We start from the raw sequence: 14,569 nt of genomic DNA on the forward strand, positions 1-14,569 counted from the left end.
TCCTGTCTTTCAGGCGCTTCTTGCAGGATCTGTTTGAACACATCTGTTGACATATTGTGATGTGCGGCGTGTTTACAGGCACTCGCAGCTGTTTTGGGCCCCGGTCGGTGTCAGTGTGAGTGTCACGCATACGAGGACAGGAGCATTTCATTACGTTCATCAGGGGTGAGAAAGTGAGCCCTGATTAGGTTTCTAATTACCCCCTTTAAACTCTAAGTAGGCCATTTGCACTCTGGTGCTTGATCTGGATCCATCTCAGGGCCTCATCTATCTGTTACTCTTGGCTCCACAGATAGCGTGTGTGTGTTTGTGTGTGTGGCAGCTGCCGGCCCTTAATGTCTACCAGAGTGTGTGTTCATATCTGTGTGTCTGTGTGTGTGTGTGCGTGTGTGTCCTTCTTACACGAGGATTAGCTGTGGTTATGTAACAGCTGGTCTGATATGAATCTGTGAGCCTGATGAGGGGATGATTGGCAGCTCGGCTCCAAGAATAGATGAGGAATCTCTCTTTGATGAGGCGCTGAGCTCTACTCGGGGCTTTCTATAGAAATCTCTCTGTCGTCTTCATGATTGGCGGGGATAATATCTTAATTAGACAGATTAGTTTGTAAAAAGAAAATATTGCTAAACATTTCAGCCCCTCGTTAAGAGCCTGTTAGATGCCTTTATGGCTCTCAAATAGGTTTTGTCTCTCGTGTGATTAGAGGTCGTCGAGGGATGTTAGGCGTCCTTAAAGCCTCATATTGGTCTGCGGTGCATTAGGGAATAATAGGAAATCTGGCAATTTATCATGGAAAAAGATACAATCTCTTCACAAGGTTCTTCAGTAGCTGTTCTGTATCACACAACTTTTGTCAGCGGTGGATTTGTTCATGTTGAAATTTCTTATTTTTCAGGAAACTTTATTGACTTAATTTTTTGTATTTTTAAAAACTATTTTCTGACATTAATATTGTCGGTTACGTGACAATATTAATGTGAAACAAATGAAATATGAGTTACAGGCAGGATTTTGTGACATCAATTAGTTTGGGAGTTGTCGTCATGATCCAATATACAATTTACACAAGTCTGATGTGGAAACTCGAACCCACCAGCACACACACACACACACACACACACACACACACACACACACACACACACACACACACACACACACACACACACACACACAAACACACACACACACACACACACACACACACACACACACACACACACACACACACGCACACACACACACACACACACACACACTGAGAGACATCTTGTTTGTAGCAGTTACACTTTTGAAATGAAATGTATTTTTATATTCATAGATTATTAGTTTTCCAATTAGGGAAAGTGAGGAAATGGGATTTTTGAAGTAAGTAATTTTTAATCTGTAATTTTTTTTTGTGTGGAAACGATCAGAAACAAATTAATTGATTCCACATTGAGTCAAACTTCTAACTGTTGATGCCTGTGAGGCCCAACAGAGGGCGCTGTAAGCCTCAGCTGGTATCAGTGCAGCCCACTCATCACTGACTGCAAACTTGGGTTTACAGAGAGAATGCAGCACTTTTTTCATTTTATTTAACTTAATCTAATTGATACGCACTTTTTTCGCACTGAAATCTTTGTTTGTAGAATAAGAATAAGCATTATTTACTAAATGTGTTTGTTCTCAACATTCAAAAACAAATGAGAATACAGCAGAGAAAGAAAAGGTGAAGAAGAATGAAAGACAAACAAACAAGTGAACAAACAAACGCAAGTCATTTGTGTGTTTTCTACCAAATGTCCATCAAATCTGTCGGCTGTGTCGGTTAAACCTGAGGGAGCCCTCATAATTCATGCAAAGCGTGTCAGCCCGTCCTGCACATTCACTGTGTTTTTGACTTGCATGGATACAGCGTAGAGGTTTATATGATGTAATCCAGGTCACACTGAGGTCAGACTCTTGCAGTTTTATTCCACTCAATTGGATTTATAGTCTCAAATCATAACAAAAGTTATCTCAGGACACTTCAGTGGCAATACCCCCATGAGCAAACTGCAAGTGACTTCGAAACAGTGGCGATGAAAACCTTCCTGTGGCAGAAACATCAGACAGACCGGGATCTATCAGAATCACAATCAGAAATACTTTAATAATCCCAGGGGGAAATTGTTTTTATTTCAAACTCAGCTATACAAACAACATATTTAACAACAACAATATTAAACAGATAACAGATAATATATCTGTAAAAACTATGTTGGTTTAAGACATCGGATCAGATCTCCAAAACTCTTCTTCAGTCTCCAAGTTCATTGGCTGTCAGGTTTTTCTACGATAGCAACCACGATTCAGGGGAATCGAATATTAGACCAAATACATAGTTTGCGTTTTCAACATTTACAGGGGTGACACATTATGTGGGAGGACCAGGCAACACATCCCCCTCAATGTTTAGAGCATGTGCATTTGTTGTTTGGAGCCGTATTATACCATTTTCTTTTAAATTGTCTCCTGTGTTTTCTTTTACACTTTCCACAATAAATGAATGCTTAAAAATCCACCGAAATCCAGGAAACTGAGTGATCGATGATCAAAATTTTCTGGGCAAGGACCCCCAACTCTCCACTTAATGTGTCCCATTGGTACATCCTGCTTCAACTGTGCATAGTTGCTTCTTTGAAGGTAAAAAAAAAGTAAGATTTATTTTCTAATGCTGTTTAACGCAAGTCTGGACAGAACAACCATGAAACGGGCCTGCTGCAGTGCCCTCAGATATCTGGACTTCTACCAACCAAACCTGCTTCATCGCTCTGCCAGCATCATATCTTCCCACGGCCAAAACTCTGTCTTGGCAACACTAAAATATTTCTGTGGCATCTTCCGACTCTCAGAAAACTTCACTCCACATTTGCAAAGATCTGCATTCCCTCGAAACAAATTTATTCTCAAACCGCAATACTGCTTCAACTGAAATGAGCTTTCTATAAAAAATGGGATTTACAACATCCTTAATATTACAATCCAAAATGTTCTCTCTCATTTTATTTGCCACTCTGATATTTAATATTGTTGGCGGTAGAAATAAGCTAATGAAAGGACAGAAAGGATGAGTAATTGTGGAGGTTTGTCGATGGAAAGTATGACAGAGGAAGGGGGGTTTGCTGTCAGACACATTTTCAGACTAAAACCTCTCGCTGCACTTCAAATTTCATGGATGCAAAGATTGCAAAGTGTCTCCCTCTTCTTGATCACCACTTCAGAGAACAGACTGTTTACTCTGCCTTTACCTGAGTGGAAAATCTCAAGTGCTTCTGTCAAAATACCCTCAAAGAAAGATAATTCTCTTCCTGTCAGCACAAACTGGCCCATAAAGTAATATTTCGTATGTGGGCGGATATACACCGGTAGGGACTTTGTGTACAGTTGTTCAGTGACATAGCCTACACATGCAGGAAGCTTTTATGAATATGTGTAACTGTTTGTGTTTAATCTATTCAGGAAATCTCCTGTTGAAACCTGTTGAGTCCTGAGAACAAATGACATGGATAACTCAACACAGAAGAGACAGTATTCATCAGCAGTAAAGGAAGAAATACTCATATTTTTTTATTTTAGTAAAAGTTGGGACAACAACTTTGGTTCAGGCCTGATATTTTGGGCCTGATCATAACTAATAGTGAGCAGACTCCTGTATGCCAGCAAGACACGCAAACTCAGGTTCCCCAGGAAAGGAGACTTCATTCCTTTCATATGTGCTGTCTACTAGGCAAGGCAAGGTCAGTTTATTTGTATAGCACAATTCAACAACAATGTAATTCAAAGTGCTTTACATAAAATATAAAAAGCATTGGGGGAAAACACATAAAACATATACAAGATTTTAAACATATAAAAGATGGTTACAGTTACAGAAGTGACAGTGCATTTTACTGAAAAGCAGCAGCAAACAGAAAAGTCCTCAGTCCTGATTTAAAAGAAGTTTAAATGAGTTGGAGCAGACCTGCAGTTTTCTGGAAGTTTGTTATGTTATGTTATGTTATGTTAGGTTATGTTATGTTATATTATGTTATGTTATGTTATATTATGTTATGTTATGTCGTGTCGTGTTATGTAATGTTATGTTATGTTATGTTGTTATGTGGCACATAAAAACAAAAAAACTGTTTAGTTGTGACTCTAATACTCTGTATTCTGGATGTTCTGTTGTGAGCAAAGATCCCATCCGTGGCTACACTCCTCAAGCAGAACCATCTTTGCTGACTTGGTCACGTGCGCCTGATGGAGAATGGCAGAATCATAGACTGTGAAATATAAATTATTTTGAAAGTCTATGTGCTGAATAAGACATCCTTTATGCCTTTACGCAAGGCCACCAGGATGGCCACAGCTGCTATATATGACCTACAAACCATCAGTATGGACACAAATACTTATATATACTAGTTAATGTTGTTTTGGAGGAATTGTCAGTAACACATATCTAAAGCCTATAGCCTTTTGGCCCATATATAATGAGATATCTACTGTAATGTTATCTTCCTTGAGAAATAACTTGTGCAAGATTCCTTGATTTTTCAGAATTTCTACCAATTTGTAGGCTGCCTAGTAAATTTATGAGCAGCCCTTTTATATAAGCGTACTTTATATCTGCTCCTTGAGGCCTGTGTTAGCTGTAACAGACTGGATATCAACACCTTTACAAAAGTGAATGCCAGTCAATGTAACACAACACAACACTGCTGAGTTGCCTTTGGGCATGATGAAAATGCTCCTCAGCTGGCCTGACTTTTGGTCTGACCAAAAAGAGTGATCCCTTTCACTTGTTTGCCAATAAATACACATGGGATTTGATGTACAGCGAAGGCCGTCAACTCCCCCCATGTCGAGCCGCAGCAGATTCTTTTCTTCATTTATTGATTTCCTCATATGTAAGCTGTTCACAGTTCAGCAGTACATCACCAACACCAGCAGCAACATTAACTTAGCCTCAGTCCTCCCATCAGTCACTCTCAGGCAGGCGACGTAACCTCACGCCTCGGGTTGTACGAGGCCTTTCACAGCCGCCCGTCAAGTACATTAGGATGGATGGAAGCAGGCGAGTCAACTGGGAACAAATTCTCCTTCACAATGACAGCCGGGAAACAGAGAAACAAAACAAGGGGTAACAAGTCCACTAGTATGCAAAAGATAAAATAAATCAGCATTTGAAACAGCTTGACAAATGGCACAATTGACCCACAGGGACACGACGAGCAATTTAAACATGCGGCAGACATAAGGCAGCACTGAGAGCTTCATTTCAGATGAACACTCGCATCTGTTCCTTTACAAGAACATGGGTAAAGTTGACTTTACTCTACACCCAAGGGATTTTTAAATTTTTAAATATTGCATTATGCAATCATGATAAAGAAAATATCTTTATCATGATTGCATAATGCAATATTCGGGCATCTAGTAAGGATGCCCCCTGGGCGCCTCCCTAGGGAGGTGTTCCAGGCACGTCCAGCTGAGAGGAGGCCTCGGGGAAGACCCAGGACTAGGTGGAGAGATTATATCTCCACACTGGCCTGAGAACGCCCCGGGATCCCCCAGTTAGAGCTGGTTAATGTGGCCCGGGAAAGGGAAGTTTGGGGTCCTCTGCTAAAGCTGCTGCCCCCCCGACCCGACCCCGGATAAGAAGTTGAAGATGAGATGAGATGAGATGAATCATGATATTTGCTGTCACATCCTGGACACATTCAATATAGTGAAACCATCAAGCAAAAACACTTAACAGGATGTGCCAAAAACCTATGGCCAGAAATATCTGTCAGGTGGATGTGGTTGACTTAATGTCATGACCTTTGGGGTTTCACTTTGGAAAGTCCTGCCATCAGTGCTGACGTAGAAAACACTGCCAATAGCTTCACAGATTCCATTTAACGCCCTTAACCACATAGACAGTAATCATAATATCATATTATCAAATTCTATGTGTAGAGCACTTTCTACCATCAGCATGCTAACATACTAATGTTACCATCAGTTCAAACTAGGCTAAAAAATAAAATCCATGTGGTGCTAGAAAAAAAGTTAAATGTTCACAAAAGTTATTGTATTCACCCTGAAAGAACCACAAATGGTTGCACCAAATTTTATGGCGAGACATTTCATTCATCAGGGGATCACTAAAGTCATTAGGATTCATCCTCTGGGGAACATGAATTTCTGCACGTATTTTCATAACAATCCATCAAATAGTTGATAGATATTTCAGTCTGGACCGACGGAGTGACCATCCATCACTAAAAAACAGCCTACTGCTTCTTGTTGATAGTTTCCATTTTATAACAGCCAATACTCACTTGTAGCTCCAAAAGGATGTAATACAGTTCATATTTACATTTACTCATTTGGCAGATGCTTTTGTCAAAAGTAATGTACAAATGAAATCAATCCAAGCCATGGTAGATCAAAGGGAAGCCATTGGCAACAGGACTGCAGGGGTAGTTGCTGGTGAATACCCGCTAGACATGTTGACATAATCACTGCTACAGTTACGGAGTAAAGCAACACTTTACTGTCAGAAAATGCCAATAAATATAAACTAAAAACTACATAATGGAACATATCCTGACAGGATTATGACCTTAAAAGACAACAACAGATGTTACTGCAGTGTTTACATATTACATAAACTGCTACACGTCTCTAGCTGAATGCTAATGTAAGGGAAAGCTGCCTCTTACTTGATGATGTCAATTTCGCCCTTTTTTCAGATCACATTCCTGCTGTAACTTGTTAGGTTGAGTACTTTTTGGCTTATAAGCTTTTATTGGTGATTGGTGAATAGAAAGTGCTTCAATAACGTTACTCCAAAGTAGAAAGTAGTAGTAACGTTACTCCAAGAAAAGCTAAAATCTTGGTTGCCAAAATACTTGGTCTCCAAATTTCAGATTCCAACTGTTAAATGTTGAGATTGTGTCGTTTTTGGTTCAGAAGCCTTTCTGGGTGATTTCTTGCTGAGAAAAAAGTGCTGCATTAATAAATACCGGTGTTAAAATTGAGCACTCCACAATAATCTCAGACAAGATCCAGAAGGCAAAAAAGGAGAAGACGGACCTCCATGTCATCTGGCTCGATCTAGCAAACGCATATGGATCAGTCCCACACCAGCTGATCAACAATGCCATGGAGTTCTTTCACATGCCCTCCTGCATCAAGACCATGGTTGCATCCTACTTCAGCGACCTGCAGATGTGGATTTCACCAACGGATCGCAAAAGTTGGAGGTAGGCATCAGAATAATACTAAACTAATCTGAACTGCTGATGAAAACCATGCAAGCGATAGTAAGTGGACCTAGATTTGAGGTTGTTTTTTGTTAAGGATGAACTTAAGACCACAGGGAAAAGAAGGCTAATGCAGCGCTCGAACATGCATGTCTATCGCATCATTTCCATGACAACTAAGCAAACACGATCCCCTGATAATAACAGATAATGTGGTTAAAAGCTATGGGAAAAGCTAGCAAGTGATCTCTAGGTTCTCTATTGCTCTATGATGTATCATGTGAACTATGTGCACTTTAGTAAAAAAAACAAAAACAAATAAATACCCTCAGGTTTCACACCTTATCAGATAAGACAGCTAAGTAAAGGGCGTCATTGCTTAATCAAGCAGCTTTTGTAAAGTAGTTTTGTATTGTACTGTATCGTACATATGCACACATATATATATATGAACATGTGCTATTAATATATTAATGCATTTGTAGCATTTTTTATTGTTCGAAACTGGGACAATAAAGTCTGTCTTATCTTACTGTATTGTGTTGTAAAGTGTTGTGTTGTGTTGATAACATTAAGCCATTTGTAAAAACTTGCCCAGGGTTGACAATGAAAATTAGCACATCAGCTAACTCTGGCACATTTATATTGAAGTGGAAACTGAAATGATCGAGGTACACTGTCCCTGTATATAAGTAAATAAACAAATAAATACATTTAAGTCAAGTTTAAAGCAAGAAAAGCCAAATATGTCCTGCTCCAGCTTCCTAAAGATGAACATTTTCAGCTTTCCTTATCTTAGCAATAAAGTAGATTAAATAGATTTGGAATTTCTACAGTTGGTTGGATAAAACAAGACACTTGATATCACATTGGGCTGTTGTAATGGGCATTTTTATGATGTAATGAAAATGATCATTACTTCCAACCTCTCATTAGATGTGAAATATAATAATTTGAAGTGTTGTATTATTTAAGCCTACATATGATACTATAAAATGACTTTAATCAGCCTCACTTGGCTTTCATGTAGTTTTTCAAAAGCCTGTTTTTGCAGTTTGCAGTCAGAGGCCTCTATCAGGGTGTCTGCAGTGTGGACGGCCATCCCCACGGCCACAGAGAGGCCAGTTTAAATTCTTTCACAGGAGTGCATTTGATTTGGCTGAACTATCAAACACACCCTTACATTCCAGAACAGGCTCGTGTTGTGTGTGTGTTGTGTGTGTGTGTGTGTGTGTGTGTGTGTGTGTGTGTGTGCGTGCGTGCGTGCGTGCGTGTGTGTGTGTGTGTGTGTGTGTGTGTGTGTGTGTGTGTGTGTGTGTGTGTGTGTGTGTGTGTCGGAGCTCAACTTCCTCGTCCTGCAGAAGAAGAAGGAGGATAGAGGCGTGACGTCGCTGCCCGCAGACAGGCCCGTGTGCGGCTGCAGGAGGGAGGCAGCAGAGACACGCCGTGCAGGGGACGGACGCTGCTGCAGCTGCAGAGTACACTGCTGTGAAACACGGGGGGAGCAGCCGCCAAACAACCGGCGAACACTGCAACTTTGCAGAGACGACAGACGGCCATAATGCGGCACCGCCCGCCGACCCCGGAGCTGATGTGACTGTGCACACCACCCAGAGAGCAGGGGAGGAAGCGGACACCACCACCACCTCACCCCCGGTCGCCTCGCCTCGCCGCGGTGTGCGAGGCTGGTCGGGTCTGTCTGTCTGGAGGGGGACATGTCCTCGCTAACCGTAGAGGAGGACCAGAAATGGTTACCGACTCACGTCCAGGTGACGGTGCTGAGAGGTAGGGGCTTACGGGGCAAGGGCAAGCACGGCACCAGCGACGTGTATACCATCATCCAGCTGGGGAAGGAGAAGTACTCCACCGGCGTGGTGGAGAAGACTACCGAGCCGGAGTGGAGGGAGGAGTGCTCCTTCGAGCTGCAGCCCGGCGTGCTGGAGAGCGGCGGGCGGAGCAGCAGCTATCCGGCCGGGAGCAACGAGCTGGTCCTCATCGTGATGCACCGGGCGCTCATTGGGATGGACGTGTTCCTCGGGCAGGCGGTGATCCAGCTGGATAAGGTCTTCCATGAGACCAGATACGTGAAAAACGAGTAAGTCCAGCTGTGTGTGTGTGTGTGTGTGAACATGCAGATGACCAAAAGCTTCATGCATGTGCTTGCCATCACTGTGTGTGTTTTCCCATGCTCATTGAACGCCTCAGGAGGTTTCTAGTGTGCTTTTGTGCTGTTGTAGTTGCTCCACAGTTTTCTCTGGGATATAAACACAGCTGTCAGGTCTCTGGTGCTGCATCAGGGCCCTGCAGACACACCCTCCCTCCTCCCACAGACGCCAAACTAAACTCTGAGCACATCTGACCACTATCTCCACCTCACTGAGGCTGGAGGCTTCCCCCTCTCAAAAAAACAAAAACAAATCCTAGACCTTCTGGAAAGTTCACTTCCACCTCCTCTGTCCACGCCACAATCGGGTGTTTGTTTGTTTTGTTGTTAAGATGTTTGTTTCCCAATAGCTGAGGCATGACGTAGAGCAGGGGGATTAATGGCTGTCCCAATTCCAGGGATTATCTAACAGATTCATGATCCTAGAGCTCCAAGGTATATTTAGCACATGTTGTTTGACAAAAACCCACCCACTGGAGCTTGTAAAGTTTGGTGCTGCATACATTTATCATCTGCCAAATGTTAAAGGAATTTTCCAACCTCAGATAACTCTTCTTTATGATCAATATTGATAGTTATTGTTAGTTATTGATAGGTGAAGGGAAAGCAATGTTCTGGTGCACCAACTCTCTATTAATCTTTGTGTTGTTCTGTTCTTGAGTTGCATGTTTGATAGGGGAAAAAGCAACGTTTGAACTCTGGAGACACTTTGCATGAAAGCAATGCAGTATCATTGGAGAAATTAGACTCTTCTTCTTTGATTGATTTTTCCCTTTGATAGTAAATCAGTGCACAATTCAAAGTGTACAAAAACACATTTTTGGTTTAGAGACACTTACAGCAGAACCTGCCATTCACTGCTGACGATTTGGACAGCTAAAACGTTTCCTGCCGTCAAATCAGAATGAGATGTGGTGGCAGATTGTTTACATTCTTTCAGACTGAGGATTGAAAATCTTCCATGAAAAGCAAAAAAGCATGAGGATACTTGTCTTTGTCAATACAAGTAACTAACAAAAGTCCATTTTCTCAAGTACAGTTCTGATGTACTTTAGTTGAGTAATTCCATTTCATGCTACATTATACTTCTACTCCTCTACATGTCAGAGGAAATATGGTACTTTTATTCCACTACATCTATTTGGTAACTTTACAAATTCAGATTTTTTAATACAAATAATATCAGCTGCAACATTAAAGTGATATTTTCATGAATCTATCAATAATTTAAATCTGAAATGGGCCATTCTGCACTCTGTACTTGTACTTTTTGAACTTTACGTACATTTGGATGTTAATACTTTTGTACTTTATTTATGTACTTATTGTTGTGATCAAATTTCACTGCCTTCCTTAGAGCCACAGTGCCAGGTTCATGCTTGCACCGCTTTGCAGCAACTCACCAAACTCACTTTATCAACATTTTTATCCCACATCTAAACAGGCAGGTAAATAGTAACCTTCTGGCCCTTGAAAAAGTTGTGGTGGAAGAAGTACTCAGTGTTTACTTAAGTAAAAGTAGTAATTCCACACTGTGGAGTCAGTCAAAAGAACTGTTTGTTTGCAAACATCACATCTCTAATCATCCTCAATGACTGTGGTTAAAACACTGGGGATGAATAAAACTATTGGAGCTTAGTGTGTGGTCATCCTTTGGTGTGCATTCAGCAGACGATTCATGCTGTAGAGGTGAATTACAGCACCAATCATCAAATGTGACCTAGCAATAAAAAGTGCATCACTAGCAGGTGTATTTGTACAAGTGCCAGAGCAGTTTTGGTCCAGTAGTATGCATCTAGCCTGGAGACCAGCTCATGTTTCACTTGCTCTAGCCTAGCAGACGCATCTGGCCCCCCTCATGTTCAGACAGCAACTTGAGATCTGACGGGCCAATCACAACCGTTGATCTCATGTGGGGCGGGTTTAAGACGATGACTCAAGTGTCTTAGTTACTGAAAGTAACTGCCGTTCTCCATCCAGCGCAACTTACCAACCTAACAAATATCTGCTCAAACTCGTCAAACTAGGCAGTGTGGATCAAATAGGAATATTATGTTCCTGTATTGCCTATTTCTCACTTAAAATGTTTCAGAAACATATTTTAGTGTACTGTTTAGCTGTAATTTGATGCTGCTTCATCAAACAGAACAAGCGCCGCCTCAACTTGCATGTGACGCCACGCTGCTAGGTGGTTTTGTTGCTGCGATTGGTCGCAGGTCTATCCAATTGCAACCAGAGATGTTTCGTTCTGAATAGTTGATAACGTCTAACATTGAAAATGGATGAATCAGAAGTGCTACATGATCCAGGACATACCCCGTCATGCTGCCACCCTGTTCCCTGAGCTGAAACTGAATATTTTAGCTTGATGATGAACACAAATGTTCCTCTTCATGTCTTTTATGGCAGTTTGATTAAATAAGGACTAGCCCAACCAGCCCCACTGTGCTTTCACTGAGACAGACCTGTGAATATGAGCGCAAAGGGGAACCAGTCTCCTCCAGTTGGATCTGGACACTTGAAGGTTAGAGTCAGCCTGTGATGTTGAAGTGTCAGCAGTTTGGTGTCTTGGTACATTCAGTGTCTCCATGTGGTATTCAGTGAATCCAGGCTGGTCCAAAGCAACACTTCCACCACAGTCAAAACGGCTTACGTCATATCAACAGTTTGAAAAAAAGAAAACACTTCAAATATCTTAGGTTTGACAGAGACATCCCCCAAAACATGAGCCACATTTCAGAAGAAGAGGAGCTGTTTTTGTGCTCCTGCATACCCCGTCACAATCACCTCTACAAATGAATTCCTGAATAAACTTTCATTCTGTAGACATTATTCAGTCAGCCCCTATAATATTGTCACACTCTTGATGGACAGTTAAAAAGAAAAGGATCAAAATTCATCCAAAGATATCATCTCTTTTTCAGCATTTTTCTTCCTTGTCTAAACCTGGTGCCTACATCACCCACAATGCAATTCGACCGTATTGTTTTTTTTTTTACCAGCCCTCTTTAAAGACACAATTGAGTTTGAAATTGAGGTTTGACATACTGGTGAAACATCCACTTTGAGATCGGAAGACTAGTTGAAGTAGAAAAGGATGTTTGGCTTTCATTTTGTAGTTTTGTAGTTTTGGGCTGTTCCCAGTAACGCCCTTGAAAGTATAGCGGTGTGATTTGTGTTATCTTTCAGCTCTCTTGAGAGAGTAATAATAGGTTTTTCAAGAATGTTATTTTGTTTAAGGTGAGCTTTATTTGCATGGCGATAAAACCTAGGCGGACGGATTAATGGTGGCAGTAAATCTGATAATAAAAGTGCAATAAATTAGCTGCTCAGGTGAGAGGGAGGAAAGAAAACCATATAAACCAGGCTCAACTCCGCACAAACAAAGCAACAGCAGAAGTCAGTTTTACACACAGACGACTCACAATCCTTCATTTCAAGTATTTGCTGTTTTCAGTGACAGTAGTGCAGAGGTGGAGGACTGTACCAGGACTCCTTCACTTCACAGTTTGTAATATTTATAAAGGCCTTTGGAGGAGGTTGGGGGCGTCACAGTGATGTAGTGCTCTGGGTTGTATATGCTCAGATTTCAAATGGAGCTACGTCAGGTCAAAATGGCTCTTTTCTTCTGAGCCTCTGACTTGTTTTATTCCCTCAAGGATTCATCCGTTTTCACACAGTGTTCCTCTGAATCAGCGTGTTCCAGTCACAGTCAGTGGAAATGAGGGATGAGGTTTAAATATAGATGTGGTTATGTTGGAGAAGATGAGTTTGTTCTGCAGGTGAGATGATGAAGAAAAAAATGTCCATTAGTCTAGTCAGTGTGCCAGAGGTGGGTCGTTAATCTGGCCACTTTAGCCACTGTTTTTCCAAAACCAAAAACATGAGAGCAAAATGAGTTTGTGGTTGTGATGTATTTGAATGAAGAGCTATCACTGTAGAGCAGATTTCCGGAAAGGTGGGCGTTGGGTGAATCCCCCCCTCCCCTGCAGAGCCTGCCAGTAGGAAGCTATACAAAAAACACTGCCAGCTCAATACACTGTGGACAAAAACAAGCAAGCAACAAAAAAAATAATAGATTTGCTCGGCATACACAATTTTCCCTTCATAATCATGTTTTTTTCCAAGAGACTAATTTAGAGTTTCAGCTCTTTATTTTCTCCAGATTAGTGATTCTTCACTGTGTCGGTTGGGTGGTTTTTGCAACGCTGATATTATAATTTAAATGCTGCATTCGGTAGTTTAAAATCGCTTCTTTTTCGAGCCATTGCAGTCTCAGTTTCGCCTGTCACGCTTTTTATCTGCAGGTAGCGAAGCTCGGATGTTGTTTCAGACAAATGAGTGTTGACTGTGTGATGTACATCCAGAGAAATCCTCTGTTAAGAGCACACAGACTTTCAGTGGCTACTGCAGAGAGAGAATATGGTCTAATGGACATCAGAAGTTATATAACAGTGTGACCTGACAATCCTAGATAATACAAATGTAACTGAGAATGTTGAAAACAAGGAGATTTATCAGATTAACCTAAGCAAAGCACATTATATAGGTACCAGGGTACAGCAGGCTTCATTTTACATGGAGTCATGAGTCATGTAGAGGCTGTTTAGTTGCATCACAGATCTCCCATCAGCCTGTCTGGCATCACCGCGGAGGTACAGTGAGGCAAAGACAAAATGACTGTTGTGTTTTAGGTAAAGGACCTTTTCCCTAGCCAGAGCCAGAGGAGACAGAGTTGTTTTCAAATCTAGGTCACTGTGACACAGCAGACTAAACTGTCTTGTCTTTAGTTCCTGTCGGTACTCTGTTCAGTTCAGGTCAGACCACTCTCTTTGTGGCTAAGTAATTAGCCTGCATGCTAATGTAAGCAAAACAGCCAATGCTAAGGGATGCTAGCCACCTTCAGGATTTTGCAATTGTGTATATCTTTAGCCGGCCAAATATACATTTTATCTGACTCTGCAAAATAAAGATTCATTCCTCCTTAATTGATTCCAAATGTGCTCGAAATGATTCATATTATTAATGGAGCATACAATTATTTGTCAGAATAGTATTATTAGTAATATTTTGGTATAAAAAAGGGCTTTTTTTTTTCTTCATTTAATGTAAAAATGAATGGTATGCTTTAATCATTTTAATTCAC

The 14,569-nt window shown here is 41.2% G+C and overlaps 1 protein-coding gene across 2 annotated transcripts in view; it reads left to right on the forward strand.

Moving 5' to 3' along the window:
* Nucleotides 1-8,673: 8,673 nt before the first annotated feature.
* The window catches only part of rab11fip5a (RAB11 family interacting protein 5a (class I)), a 29,765-nt gene continuing 23,869 nt past the window's right edge, over nt 8,674-14,569 (forward strand). For both annotated transcript variants that reach the window (XM_083924387.1, XM_083924388.1), the window contains exon 1: nt 8,674-9,354. In XM_083924387.1, coding sequence (XP_083780513.1) covers nt 8,975-9,354 — 380 coding nt within the window. In that variant the 5' untranslated portion in view covers nt 8,674-8,974. The remainder of the gene's footprint in view (nt 9,355-14,569) is intronic.

Source organism: Echiichthys vipera (assembly GCF_963691815.1).
Source record: "Echiichthys vipera genome assembly, chromosome: 12".
Taxonomy (NCBI): domain Eukaryota; kingdom Metazoa; phylum Chordata; class Actinopteri; order Perciformes; family Trachinidae; genus Echiichthys; species Echiichthys vipera.